This window comes from Ailuropoda melanoleuca, chromosome 3 (assembly GCF_002007445.2).
Source record: "Ailuropoda melanoleuca isolate Jingjing chromosome 3, ASM200744v2, whole genome shotgun sequence".
NCBI lineage: Eukaryota > Metazoa > Chordata > Mammalia > Carnivora > Ursidae > Ailuropoda > Ailuropoda melanoleuca.
The window spans coordinates 20,719,091-20,735,080 of NC_048220.1; the positions used below are offsets into that span (position 1 = coordinate 20,719,091).

The window sequence follows — 15,990 nt, forward strand, 5'->3', positions numbered from 1 at the left end:
CATGGTTCCTTCAAAAGTCAGCAAATTTGTTCAGCATGACCAAAAACTAAAGAATACATAGGGAAAAGATAAAGCTGGAGAGGTGGAAAAAGTCCAGACCTTGCTGTCCAATATGGTAGCTACAAGCCACATGTGGTTACTTACACAGCAATTATTTGAAATTAAAATGCTAAATTAAAATCCTTAGTCATACCAGCCACATCTTAAGTGCTCAATAGCCACTTGTGGCTAGTTACTACCACCACTTTGGAAACAGATATAAAATATTTCTACCATCGTGGAAAGTTCTATTAGAGAGAACTGGTCTAGACTATGAAGGTCCTCATATATTAGATCTTTGAACTTCTTTGGTAGATGATAGTAGGCCATGAAAAGATTTAAGACTTTAAAAGAAGCAACAGGGCTTCATTGAGAACTGAATGAAGTAAAATGGATGGACTAGTTGGTGGGATGGGATAAGGGAAGAGGTAAAGAACAGGGCTAGCAGAGGGAAATCAGAGGAGAAAAAAAATCTTGAAATCAAATAAAGTGATTAATCAGATGTCTTTTAATGAAGAGATTATGACACACTCTCCAATTTAGAAAAAATTTTCCACATTTCTTAAAATGAAAAAATACTGCTTTTACAGTGCAAGTGGGGAAGTATGGGAGATGCTATTGTAAGTTTTTTTTTTTTTTTTAAGATTTATTGATTTTAGAGATAAAGAGAGCAAGTGTGAGCAGGGGGAGGGGCAGAGGGAGAGAATCACAAGCAGACTCCCCTCTGAGCATGGACCACTCCCCCCAACGTGGGGCTCCATCTCAGGACCCAGCAGAAATCAAAAGTAGGACACTTAATCAACTGAGCCACCCAGGTGCCCCAATGTTATTACAACAGTTCTAAAAAGAATGGCAGTGCACACTAAGGCAATAATGTAGGAAAGTTGAGAGGAGAGTATAAATCTTGAAACATCTGAGAGGAAGCCATCTACAGATACCACTGACTGATTGGACTATGAATGTGCAAACATGTTCCATGTTCTTCAGCAACCACCCCTTAAGACAGGCAGACCCAATACTACCATCCTCATTTTTTGAGGCACAGCAACCAAAGCACAAAGGGTTTAGACGAAACACCCTAACCATACAGTGAGTAAGGAAGATTTCAAGAGAGATGGCTCATGTAATTGCTAGACTATTACCAGTTGGCATAATTACCCATTTTACTCTCACTGAATATTACTCCAATCACCTTTTTTTGCTATCTCTAAATATGAAATACACCTTCCTCAAATATCTGAAATATTCTCATTGAGAACATTCGAAAAACATTTAAATTTGTTGAAAACTCTGACAGCAATACCCAAAGGAGTATTCAAAAAGGAGTTTCAAAGATGTTACTGTTACAGAGTGCTCTTTTTAACATTAAGGAAAAAAACCTTCCACTTTCACATTAAAATTACGGTTCTCATCTTTATATAAAGCAATGTGTGACTGGGGCGCCTGGGTGGCACAGCGGTTAAGCGTCTGCCTTTGGCCCAGGGCGTGATCCCAGCATTATGGGATCGAGCCCCACATCAGGCTCCTCCACTGGGAGCCTGCTTCTTCCTCTCCCACTTCCCCTGCCTGTGTTCCCTCTCTCGTTGCCTCTCTCTATCTCTGTCAAATAAATAAATAAAATCTTTAAAAAAAAAAAAAAGCAATGTGTGACAAAACCACGACAATAATTCGTAAACAATCTTTTTCAATCGTTCTAAGCATTCAATTAGAGAATAAAACATGCAAAGTCTTTAGTATACATAAAACTTCGATGTACAGGTTGTATATTAATAATACTTTAATAATACTTATGACAAAGACAACACTAACAAAAAATTCTGTACATCTTTAAAAATTTCTGACCTTCGCAAGGAAAAGTTGATGATGGTGAGCAAATGAAAAGAGAAACTATCAAATCGCCACTACTGCCTACAGAAAAAAATGATTCCTTTTGATCTTTTCTCTGAATTGCTGACAGTAGAACAAAAGAACTGAAAGACCCTAGGGTAGCCATAAAACCAACTTTCTACTGGATGTTTTCACAAATACTAATTAAGATTTTTGCTGCACAGCATCCTTTATCTAGATCAGCTATCAATATATAGGTATTTGGACAGACACACAGGTTTTACATTTGGATGACATTAATGAATAGTAAATGAAAACCTCTTGAAACCTTTTCCAAGTTGCCTGAAATATATCCGTTTTAGAAAAGAAAAGCAAACAGAAACTATTATTTCAAGAAATAGCAAATTTACATAACATAACCAAAAATACTTTCCAACCCAGTCTCATAGTTAATAACTACCCTGAATCAACTAAGTTCTCCCCTCTGCCAAATTCCTGACAGTACTTAATGGGATAAGTACTTAAAACTAGCTACCCAAGCTCTTAAATGCAACAGTGCCACACTTCACTTAGAGTCATCAAATGGACAGAATCTCAAGCAGTGTGCCTGTTACTCTTTCTGGTCTACACAGGAAACCAACATATCCCCAAGAGGACAACTATCAGCACAAGAGGAGTTAGAAGTACGTGACTCAGGAGCACAAACCACAGCTACCTAGAGAAAATACAGAATTTGCCTGGGCTTTAAGACATGATGCCAAAAAATCTAAGAACACACTAGAGCTGAGACCGGAGTAAGTGATCAAAACACACACACAAACTATGCACTGTAGCTCATATAAGGAAAATCAAATAATACAATTAAAGATAATAATTCTACTTCTCAGAATTTTTCTAAAGAAACCAACATATGAACATACATAACCACAAAGGTAATTAGCACCTTATTTAAAAAAAATAGAAACTAAAAAAAAAAAAAAAAATCCAAATGGCCAAATATTGGGAAGCATGTAAATAAATTATGGCAATGACACTTTTAAAAGTGATGTTAAAAAAATGTTTTGAAAGCATTCAATGATGTTCACATTACACACGTAAGTTTTAAAAAGTTACCATATATTAAAGTTTTAAAAAGCCAAAAAGCTTACATTTATCTATGTGGGAAAAAGCCTTTACCCAAGAATATACAAAATGTCATCAATGGTTACATAACTGGGCAGTATGAGCAGTCAATGTTTAATTTTTCCAAAACAGACACGTATTACTTGTACAATAATGCAAACATGTTAGTTTAAATTAATTCATTATGGGAAAATTTATTACATAAAAAGAAATTATTACATAATAAGAGCAGGAAATGAACTTTGTGTGCCTCTCGATGTGGCAAAAAAAAAAAAAATTGGGGGGCTATTTCATGTCACCCTTTGTTGTTAGAATGCATGGAACCAAAGACATAAGGCAAATGTGACTAAATTTAACATTTACTCCACTATACACAATTCCCTAATAATCCTCCTTACTCCTAACATGGAAGTTAGGAGTTGTCATTTTGACAACCAAATGAACTAAACATACCCTTGGGAATTTTGTTGCAATCAATCTCTGAACTATTTTTAGATGGGGGGGGTCATGACTTTTTGATATTTTATATTTTTTGAGGGGGCTCATGACTTCTTTGAAACTGATAAAAAATACCCCTGGATTTATTCTTTCTTAGATTATCCTTACTTTATTTTTTTTTTGAAAGATTTTATTTATTTGAGAGAAAGAGACAGAGAGAGAGAGCGTGCACAAGAAGGGGAGCGAGACAGTGGGAGAGGGAGAAGCAGTCTAACCTTCAATCAGGGAGCCCGATGTGGGGCTAGATTCCAGGACCCTGAGTTCATGACCTGAGACAAAGGCAGATGCTTAAATGACTGTGCCACCCAGGCGCCCCTATCCTTTCTTAATTCAAACACTTTTTAGTTTAAAATGAAGTTCTCTACAATTACAAAACTGAAGACTTCTGGAGGAACAGTTTGTTTCTTCTAGTGTTACAAAAACTAATTATTTCATCTGATTCTTCTTCTTCAATATTTGCATGTAAAAACATATCACTAACACTTGCCCATGTTTCTGCGCTAACACACGGTATTCATCTTTCTCCCATACTACAAGAGCAAAATTGACGTATTTTTATTGCTTTTGTATGCCTTACAACATATCAGGAAAAAAGCTCCCAATGAGTCTATTACCTGAGTTCTCAGAACACTTTTCCATATTCCAGACAATAAAAAGGCAAGAAAATCCACAAATGAGGTCTAAAAAGACATGGTAAGGATGTTTTTTTACATTATTTAAACAAAAACCAAAGCAAAAACAAAACTTCCACTGGTAAGAGCATTTCTACCAAGTTCAACTGAGCAGAAGTATTTAAAACAAATTATATATATTTACTTGCTCTAAAATTTTATATGTTAAGGCCTAAGTGTTATTACCAAAATTACATGTAAATTAAAGATACTATATATAAAAATTAAGGAAGATCCATGAACTGTTTCTAAATATACTCACAGAAAGATAGCTGCTAATGTCCACATCATCGGTAATAGTCTGGCGCTCTCCTTTATAATTAATTTTCCGAAATCTTCGTCGAGACTGTCTGGCAGGAATTTCTCTTTGTAGAATACTATCTTCATTATCTTTGGAATTCTCTACCTGAAACACATGTTCACATTCCTGATTAAATATCCAATTTTTCCATATTACTGACAGTCTATGGAGTCTTAACAGGCTCAAAGGAGGATTCATTTACTTCTTAAAAGTAACTGCCTCAAGAAAATAATCTGTATAGGACAACACTCACGAGTTCAAGATTAAAGGTGACATTATTATAAAGATCTGGAGACCACAGTTTCCTTCCAGGAAATAGCCCGTCTTGCTCACATAAACATACATGCTCTAAAAAAGTCACTTACCAGAAGCAAAGGCTGTTAACTACACCTACACAGTCAATGATTGATTACCACGTCTGAGTTAGTCCAATTATAAGCTGCATGATTATACATGTGTTTTATTTAGCCAATAATCATGGCTATGACTTCAGTGAAATGCTCAACAGCAAAACAAAAATGTTTTATACTTTATTCTTTGGTGTCCATCTTAATGTATGACAACAGTGTAAGGCTGGCATCTTTTTTTTTTTTTTTAAAGATTCTGTTTTTGAGTAATTTCTATATTCAGTGTGGGGTTCAAACTTACAACCCTGAGATCAAGGGTTGCACCCTCCATGACTGAGCTAGCCAGGTGCCCCAAAGCTGGCATCTTTTAATAAAGAAGTGAAAACTAACATTTATTGAAGGCTAAAATGGGCCAGCATGCATAAACATTATACTATTTAGTTCCCACAGCAGTCCTGTAAGCAAGAATTATTATCTGTAGCTTATTGATGAGCAAAGCAAAATCCCAAGAGATTACCTTCCAGTCTCACACTGTGATACTTATTAAAAGTTATGTTGCAATGCAGGTCTGTCTCCAACATTTATGGTACTGAGACAAGACCATGTTGCATATCCAATCACAGATGAAGCCATACTTTTAAAAATTATTTTAAAAAGGCACATTGATATTCTACCGTATAACATATAATTAACATCACATTACAAAAATATATTTTTCCCCCACAAGGTTTCCTTCAAATGTCCCATCCTTGGCCAATATGAAAAATTTCCAGTTACCCAAGTATGAAATTACATGAATATCCCTAATTCCCCTGTTTGTTTTCCAAACTGTATCTTCAATCACTTCTCAGAACTTGTCAATCCTTTTTTTATAAAGTCCTCTCATATTGCCCTTTCATTCCCAATACTCCTTACTCAAGTCTTAATCACTTCAGTCCTGAACTATACAAAGAGGTGATCCTGCTCCTTCAGACACGTTCCTCTCCAACTTCATCCTATATCGTCAAATAAATCACTTAGGTAAATCATCACTTTATTATGTTTCCTGTTCAAAATGCTACAATGGACCTCTAATAGTTACTGAATGAATTTTAAACTATTATTTGTTCAAAGCCACATATGACCCCCCCCCAATTTTTTTATTACTGTATCTTATAATGGTAAGCTTGGAAAAACTGGTCCCTTATCTCCCCCCCACCACATACACACAAAACCTGTCACAGAAAAGCTCTAATGAGATGCACAAAATTTCCTGATGATTTCTCAGAAACAGTTGATGTCTGTCTGTTTCAGGTATGAGTGGTACAAGAGTTCAAGAGTAAGTAGTGGCCATGGTCAATATGACTGTTCATGGGTCCCTATAATATAGTAACTTATATTTTACTGAGTAACTTTACTTTATGTTATCCTACCCATTCTATCTTCACTTGCTGCAACAGAACTGTTCATTTAAGACACATCTCAATTACCATCTCTTCCATAACTACAAAAGACATTCCTGACCTCAGACCACAACTACTTTATTTTGTGTACACAATCCCGACTTCTCATAAATAGGATATGCTCTCCACTGCCTTCAGGCCTTTGTATATGCTGCTGTTGCAACTGCTACAAAGCCCACTCCTCCTTTGCCAACATCATGGCATCCTTCCCATACTTCATGACCCCTCCCATCCTCTGCCCCAGGAAGCTACTACCCCTTCATATCAACCATAATTACTACATAAGCCCATATCACTAACAAACTAAGAAGTTCCTTAAGACAGGAACATTGTTATATATTAATCTTTGTTCATTAACATTCAAAAAGCTTGCCAAAATGGGCAATACATTAGATTCTCTCTTTATCCCCATATAGGACAGGTCCTTGGAAATACGTGTAAGGTACTCAAGAAATATAAGGGTAAGCAGAGTAAGTTACTATTACTCTTCGGAAAGGTAAAATCCAGAAGACACATGGGGATGATTTCCACCTCAACAAGTACAGAATTTTGAAAAGGTAGCAATATATGCTACCTCAAGATTTAATTTGCTTTCAAAAAAATGTTGAGAGAACCACAGTATTCACTCCATCACTACACCAGAGCACATACCAGAAAGTGTAAGTTTTATCACTTAAGGTTTACGACACTATCACATAGCTACTCTGTCTCAATAGATAATACAGAGTCTCATACATAAAACTTAAGTAATTCATACAACTGGCTAAGGATTCAAGGCCCAAGTGTGACTACTAAAATTCCTCTCCTTCATACTGCCTTATCCCAATGGATGAATTAGATTATCTACGTTAGGTGAAATTTCTATATCATATAATCCTTAAATTTTCTAGTATCTACCATTTATTCAGCAAAAGCAGAGAGAAACAATAAAGGCTTTCCAAAATATAAGTAGTAAATTAAGTCGAGGAAAGGAGTGTCTAAGAGTTTCTAAGTCTCAAAATGTTAAGAAAAGTACCAAATGAAAACAAAAACCAAACAATGTATGAAGGATTAAGTACCCTTAACAAACCTCCTGCCAAGTACAATTGAAGTGTGAGATTAAAAACAAAACAAAACCGCAAATGCATACTTCATGTCACAAAAGTAAGAAATCCAAAGGCCAAGACTGAAGTGAAAGCAAAAATACCAGGAGATAGACTAGCAACAAAGCTCCTCATCTACCAGAAGACAGAGGATTTCCCAAATCTAGAGCCTAGCCCCTCCACTTTGATGGTTGTAGGGAGTGAAAAAGACAAGAAACAGAGAATCCATCAAGGATGGGGAATCCAATAGGAGACTCACTTGTAAGCTCAACTCAACTAGCTGAATCCTCACTGTGAGGGTACAGAGGTATAAGCCTACCCTGTAGAAGGAGACAGGAAGAAAACTTGTTTGGCACGAGAAAAGAGAGAGGTAAAAAAACAAGCAACCAACCAGACAAAAAACATTTACTCCCTAAGAATTTAAAACATAAGCTATCTCTCATGCAGGTCATTAGTCTGAATTCATAATCCCTTAAGCACGTAAATAAATTTAAAGATGTTCAGGCTGATAACATACAAACGCAACAGGCAAAAACAAATCTGAAACCTCTTTGCAAGACTGTAATTTTAACCCAAACCTCAAAGAATTCCCATACCTACTGTTCAAGATATATGACTTTCTGGATAAACATACCTTCCCCCCCGCCAAAAAAAAAAACCCCCAACTACAACGAAAACCAAACATGTGAACAAATGATAGACATAATGAGCAATAATGGCCAGGAAAAGGACAAGAGACTCACACTTACAAATACTCCAATGTATTTTACATACTAGAAAATAAAATTAATAAAAAACTTTCAAACAAAAAGAAACTTGAAAATAAGCCAGAGATTATAAATAGCACTAAGTAGGTAAGCAATAACTAGGCCCAAAAAACCCACAACAAATCCAAGTACAATTCCTCCCCAATCCCAGGTTAGCAAGCAATGTGTAATAAGCACATGCAGCCTACATTTGGAAGAGGGACAAGACCATATAGAGATATCCTGTACAAAACACAAGAGGACAAAGACAACCTAAAATGGGTTTGGAACACCACCACTTGGAAAGACGTCCCAACAAACCAATCCAAATCCTAAGGACAAAGGAAAACTAAAGAAATTTGAAAGCACTGGTACACTAAAGGTAACCATAATAACAAAACCATGCAAACCTAGCTTAACTCTAGCAGAAGAGATGTGTTCAGCTCCAGGGCTAAACACTATACTCGTTCTCTATCACCCTACACACAGTACATATCATTAAATCCAAAATAATGACTCATTAAAAAAAAAAGGGTAAAAAAAACAAACAGCAAAAGCAAACAAAAAACCAATCCAGTGCCAAAAGACAAAGCGACCAACAGAGCAATCCACCAAAATCAGAAATCAGATGAGATCCAGATGCTGCAACTATCAGAGAATTTAAAACAACTATGACCAGTAAAGGCAGCAGAAAGGTGGAAAAAGTGGACAATATAAACAGATGCAAAATTTCAGCAGACATAAGGAAAATATGAGAGAGTAAAATGAGAATCTTAGAAACAAAAATCATAGTACCAAAGATGAAAAATGCCTCTGATAAACTCATCTAAGTAAACTTGATGCAACTGAGTTAAAAATCAATGAACTTAAATATAGGTCAAAAGAAATTACCCAAACTGAAACAGAGGGAATATTAAACAAAGAGAGAGAGGGGAAAAAAAGGAATTAAACACCATAAGGAGATATAACTAAAAAGAGAATTAATAAATTGGGAAGATAAAGCCAAAAAAATTATACAGTATGCAGCACAAAGTCAAGATGAGATGAAAAATAATAAAGCATAAAAGATATAGACTGAAAAGATTTAACATGTATTTAAAGTTCAAGAACAAGACAATAGAAGAACGAGGTAATATCCAATGAGAAAATGAAACTTTTTGATTAAAACAAAAACCCGAAGCAGTCCAACAATCCAAAAATACAACTACAAATTCACACAGTAAAGATAAAAAGAAAAATTTTAATGTAGCCACAAGGAAAATGTAGATCAGCTATAAAGGAAGGGCAATTAGATTAAAAACAGACTTCTCAAAAAAAACAAAAAACAAAAAACCAGAAAACAATGGACTATATTGACTGTGCTAAGGGGGAAAAAAAAAAAAAAAAGGACTCTCCTCCCCAAATTGCATTCATGGCAAAACAATCCTCAGGAACGATAAAAATATAGTTTCAGTCATAATAAAAAAGAAAAAAATACAACCAGCTGAGCTGTATATCAACAAATATAAAATTTTAAACGGTGTACCTCAGATGTAACACATATGCTCCCATAAAAAAGGTCTCAGATGAAAGAAATAAAAAATGAAGAAATGGTAAATACAGGACAAAATCTGAGCACATAATGACTGCATAAAACAGTAAGACAAAATTTGTGAAGCAGAAGTAAATATACACATACATGTTATCTATACATACATAACAGCTTTAACAATATCAACATTACCACCAACATCCTGGTATTACATGATTTTGCTTCCCAATGATTTATGTATATATTATAATAATTATACTATACCATCACATACATGTAGTATGTGTTTATGTCTAATAATATACACACAAAAAAAGGTGAAGAAAAACTTCAATGTCACCATTACAACTAAAAGTAAGACTACTAACTCCTTCTGCCCCTTAAGACTTATCCCATCAGAAATGCATACAAATTACTATGTATACTGTACAGTTACAGAAAAAGTACCAGATAGCACTCAAAACCCATTCATGAATTTTGAAACTTCTAGCAAACTAGGAAAAGAAGGAAACTTCCATAATCTTATTAAAGGTAACCTTATTAAACCTTCTCCTGGCGTTTGGGAATGTGTAAACGAAGGTCACTATTACCAAAATACTGTCTTTTAAACTCACCAGAAATAAAAAATCTCAGTGGAATTATACCAACAATTTTACATATATTAAACTCACTTGTTTTGTTTTTGATTAGAGATTACATTTTTCCCTCCTTTTTTAATTATTGGAAGTATATAAAAAACATTTACACGGCTCCACTAAATAGATCTTGTTTCTCATCTTTCTTCTAGTTCTTCTTGGCTTTTTTATCTTTCCACACGTTTTTGCACAAAACCACCATCAAACCTGATGTCATTTTTCATTGGGATTTCATCAAATTTACAAGGTAAATAAAGGAAAATTAGTAGTGGTATGATGTTAACTCCCTATTTAAGAACATGGTTATCTCATTTTTTGTTCAAATTTAATTTTTTGCTTTTGGGGAGTATTTAATAATAATGTCTTTGCAAATTTGTTTATAATGAAATATTTTACATGGTTATTGTAAATGTATTCTTATGTGATATATATATATGTGCATGTATATGTTATTTATAAATAAATATATATAACACAGGTCAATTTCTTGATCTCCACAAAAAAATCTGCTGGGAGGGGCGCCTGGGTAGCGCAGTCGTTAAGCGTCTGCCTTCGGGTCAGGGCGTGATCCTGGCGTTCCGGGATCGAGTCCCACATGGGGCTCCTCCGCTGGGTGCCTGCTTCTTCCTCTCCCACCCCCCTGCTGTGTTCTCTGTCACATAAATAAATAAAATCTTTAAAAAAAAAAAATCTGCTGGGATTCTGATGGGGGCTGCACTCAATTTTACAGGAATTTGGAGACAATTTTCTTATCTTAAAAATATTGTTTCTCTCGATTTAGACCTAAAAATCTCAAAATTTACTTACGGCTTTCTGTGTTGATGTTTCCTACAACTTTTGTTAGATTTATTCTAATGTATATAGACTTTTTGATGTTTACAAGTAATATGTTCACTAAATTAATTTTTAAATTATTTGTTGGTCCTAAATATAAATACAATTGATTTCTGTACATAAGTATCCCGTGACCTTGCTAAAATGACTTATTAATTCTAGAAGTTTATTTTTTGATTTCCTACATGCAAATCATTTCATCTGTTTAGTACAACTATATATATATATTTTTTTTAAAGATTTTATTTATTTAGTTAATTAGAGACAGCATGTACGCAGGGGGAGGGGCAAAGAGAGAGAGGGAGAAAGAATCTCAGGCAGACTCAGCACACAGTCTGAAGCCGAGCCTGTTCCCACGACCCTGAGATCTTGACCTAAGGCAAAATCAAGAGTTGGAAGCTCAACCAACTCAGTCACCCAGGCACCCCTATATTTGTTTCTATCCTTGTTCCCTTCCCTAAACGCACTTTATAGGACCTCTTAGCCAGTGGTTTTGGTAATGCTGAGCATTCCTTACACATTCCCAAAGGCCTGGAGAAAGTTTTCAATGTTTAGTGTGGGGTTAATGCAGATAACTTCACTAAGGTTATGAAAGTGTCCTTCCTAGCTTGCTAGAAGTTTCAACAATCATGAATGGGTTTTGAGTACTATCCAATGCTTTTTCTGTGTCTATACAGATGATAACTCAAGTTATATTACTACAGTGAATCATAGTGATTTTCAAATATACACATACCTCAGAGATATGACAGGTTTGGTTCCAGGCCATTCTACTAATAAGGCAAATATTGCAATTAAATGAATCAAATAAAATTTTTGGTTTCCCAATGCATAACTTATGTTTACAAAACACTGCTTCATATCAAGTGTATAACAGCAGCAGTATGTCTAAAAAAACAAAGTACATACATGCCTTAATTAAAAAATACTTTATTGCTAAAAAATGCTAACCGTCAACTGAGCTTTTATGGAGTTGTAATCACCGAGCAGAAATCAGCATAACAAATATAATGATGAAAGTTTGAAATACTGCAAAAATTACCAAGCAGTGATAAAAAGACCACAGGTGAGCAAACGCTGTTAAAAAAATATGGCACCAACAGACTATCTCACCAAGGGTTGCCACAAACTTTTAATTGTAAAAAGGAATATCTGTGAAGCACAATAAAGCAAACTGCAATAAAGCGAGATACTGCCTGAATTAAGTAAACCCTGCAACTCTGGGAATAAATTCAACAGTCATGATATTTTAACCTCTCGATGCATCACTGAGATTTGATTCCCTAGTATTTTAAGATTTTTCATTAAAAAATCTTAACCTGGTGGCACCTGGGTAGCTCAGTTAAGCCTCTGCCTTCGGCTCAGGTCATGATCCCAGGGTCCTGGGATGGAGTGCAGAGATGGGCTCCCTGCTCAGTGGAGAGTCTGCGTCTCCCTCCCCCTCTGATACCCACCCTCCTTGTGCTCTTGCTGGCTCTGTCTCAGATGAATAAAAAAAAATACTAATCTGTAATAGTCTGTTTTTGTAATGTACTTGTCAGAATTGCTATCACAATTAAGCTGGGCTCTCAAACATTATGACACTTACAGGTCAATAAAAATAAAATTAAACTGGATGCATAAAAAAGGAATTCAGTCTTTCTCTTTCCTGTTCAGACGTTTTGTATTCTTAAATGTTGGAAAAAATTCACCAATAAAACCATGTGGGTGGAAATAGTTAAATGAAAAGGTCTGCTAATTACAGATGCACTTTCTTTCTAGAAAAATGGATTACGAAGTTTTCTCTGTGTGCACACGCATGCACGTGCTTATTCTGGTAAACCGTGTTTTTTAAGGAATTGATAATCTAAAATGTAAAACTTGTTTAAGTTTTTAATATCATCCTTCACTATTTTTAAAATTTTCATTACATCCATAGTAGTCTACCCTTTGCTCACTCCTGATATTAAGCTATGCAGTGTCTTTTGTACTTGACCATTTTTGACAAAACAAGTATCAAATTTATTACTCTGAGTATCAACTTTTACCTATCTTCACCCTCTTTAAGTATGCTTTACATGCTGCTTTTTATCTTTATTGTTTCTCGGCTTCTAATTTCTGGAGGTATAGTCTGCTCACCTAAGGCTCAAGACAAATTTCATACACTTAGATGTATCCTCTTCATTCAGCTCAAAATATTTTCTCATTTTCATAGTGATTCTCTGACAAGTGATTTAAAGTATACTCCTGAATTTCAAGTTATATTTTGTTCTGATTGTTTTTGTAATTGGTCTAAGTTAACTCCATAATGGTCAAAACACAAACCAAAAATTAAATTCTTCCTTGAGATTTTATGTTCCAGAGTATAACATTTCTTTTTATTATTTTTAAAATTTATTTTAGAGAGCATGAGTGCTTAAGCAGGGGGATAAGCAGAGGGAAAGGATCTCAAGCAGAATCCCTGCTGAGCAGTGGTGCTTAATACCAGGACTCTGAGATCATGATCTGAGCCAAAATCCAGGAATCCGGAGCTCAACCAAATGAACCACCCAGGCGTCCAGAGTACATTCCATGTACGCTTGCAAAGTACATGTATTCTGTTGTTGATGGGTGTAGAGTTCTCCATTTAACTACTGGGCAGAGGTTCAAATCCTCAAAATCTTTACTGATTCCTTATGCTTGCTTTCTCACTTTTAGAGAGATGTTTAAAACTCTCGCTGTCATTGTGGATTTGTCAAGTTCCCATTTTACTAATGACTATTTATTTATCTTTTAGTTATATAATAAGGCACATAAAAATCCAGGACTGCTTAAACTTGATATGTATTTACCATGATGAAAAACTATTTTTACATTAAATAATGCTTCTTGCCTTAAATTATACTTTGAAGACTGGAGACACACCAGCTCTCCTTTTAGAAGACACAACTTCTTCTGTACTTCCAATTCTTCTCCACTTGATCATAGCCAAAAGACCGAGAAGTGAAGTTTCTTCCCAAACCTTGTATTTACCCTGCTGTTTTTTTAGTGGCATGTAATTGTGTTTTAAAAAATTTTAATCTGATATTTGCTTCTTTACTGGAATATTTTTATTTATTATAATTTCTGATATACTTGAAAGGAAATCTATCATCTTATGTTCTTTCCTCCTTAGTATGTTTTCTCTCTTCTGTGCCTTCATTTTCATTTATTATTCCATTTCCCCTCTTAATTACAAGCTGTATTCTTAGATGACCTATATGCTTACTAAAATACACTATTAGTAGTATTAAGATAAAGTTTTGTTGTGATAATTAAAAAAAAATACACTATTAGTATATTTACCACTTTCTAGAAAATGCAAAGATCTTAGGAATTTTTCACTCCATCCCTCATGTCACGTGTTTACATTCTACATGTATTTTAAAGTACAAAAGACACTTTTATTATTGGTTTCTATAGTCAATATACATATATCTAAGAGCTTTACATTGTCTTTTTTTCCCACACGAATATGCTTGCACCTGTGATCCCCTTTTGCCTGAGAAACTCCCACTTGGTAAACTGAGTGCTTGTCTATTGCTGAAAATCTTCTTCCCTTTGTGTGGAAATTGTTTACTTAACAAATGAAGCTTCAATTTTTGCTGTCAACAGGTGTTCTACAAGTTGTGGCGGTTTAAAAGTAATGACTGTTTTTCCCTCTGGTTTTATAACTTTGTTTTTTGTTTTCAGTAGTTTTACCATAAACTACTATAATGTGCTTATGTATAAGTTTCTTTGGATATATCCTGCTCTGAGATGGTTGAGTTCTCAAATTTGTGAGTTGATTTCGTTTGATTGTTTTGGAAAATTCTCAACCATTATCTCTTCTAATACTTCTGTCTTTCTTCTACGATTATGATTACACTTATATAAGACCTTTACTACTATGTGGGTCCTACACTCCATTACGTATTATTTTTTTCCTCTGTTTGTCTTCTTCTGGCTTACCATTCAGTTCCCTAACTTGCTCTTCAGTCAAGTTTTACCTTCTATAAAAACACACTGACTGAGCTTTCATTTTCTTTCTTTTTTTTTTTTTTTTTAAGATTTTACTTATTTGGGAGGAAGAGAAAGAACAGGCACAAGCAGAGGGGAGCAGCAGAGGGAGAAGGACAAACAGGCTCCCGGCCTGTATGGAGTCCAACACAGGCCTTGATCCCAGATCTCCAGGATCATGACCTGAGCCACCCAGGTGCCCTTGAGCTTTCTTTTTCATTTGTAGATGTTTCTAGGTGTAGAATTTAGAAATCATTATTTCATTTTATAGTTTCCAATCTTCTAAAATTCTCCACTAAATCCCTGAAATACTAATCAGGTGTTTTAAAATACACATATGCTACCTCTAGTATCTGCATCACCTGTGAATTTGTTCCTTTTGCCTGTTTTCCCTCTGGTTTCTCAACACTCTTTGATGTAGTCCATGGATTCTGCTATACAGTATATTTTCATTGTTGCTATTTTACAAAATTCTGTGATTTCAGTATGTATTTATTCTTTAAAAAAAAGTTGTTTGGTAGGCTTAAAATTTTTCAGGTCAAAGAGTCAATTAATTTTGTTACTGTAATTCAGAATTTCATTGCATGTAATCAGAAAGTGTCACTATATCTAATTTATGAAAACTACTGAATTTTTTGGTAAATATAGGAACAATTTTTGTTAATGTGGCATGGGGACCTGATACAGTTTATCAACATGTTGTAGAATTCAACTTATTTCCATTAAGATTTACCTGTTTATGGTGTCCAGGTCTTCTATCCCATTTTTTCCTCAACTTCATCTGTTCTGTACTAAGAGAGTATTAAATTCTCTAGTAGTGTATTTCTAAGGTCTCGGCGAATCCTCCGGAGTGTCTGTTTTATATACAAGGTTTCTGTGTAATCTGAGAAGATATTCATGTGCTCTATCTCCACAAAAC

At 34.9% G+C, this 15,990-nt stretch overlaps 1 protein-coding gene across 9 annotated transcripts in view; it reads right to left on the bottom strand.

The window, feature by feature from the left end:
- RAPGEF6 (Rap guanine nucleotide exchange factor 6) overlaps positions 1 to 15,990 on the bottom strand; it is a 202,655-nt gene that overhangs the window by 131,541 nt on the left and 55,124 nt on the right. For 5 of the 9 annotated variants that reach the window (XM_034655968.1, XM_034655967.1, XM_034655965.1 and 2 more), the window contains exons 6-7: positions 4,420 to 4,563; positions 4,101 to 4,166 (exon numbers count right to left, since the gene is read on the bottom strand). In XM_034655968.1, the coding sequence (XP_034511859.1) occupies positions 4,101 to 4,166; positions 4,420 to 4,563 (210 nt within the window). The remainder of the gene's footprint in view (positions 1 to 4,100; positions 4,167 to 4,419; positions 4,564 to 15,990) is intronic. The other 4 variants (XM_019807466.2, XM_034655969.1, XM_034655970.1 and 1 more) reach the window with 1 other exon arrangement.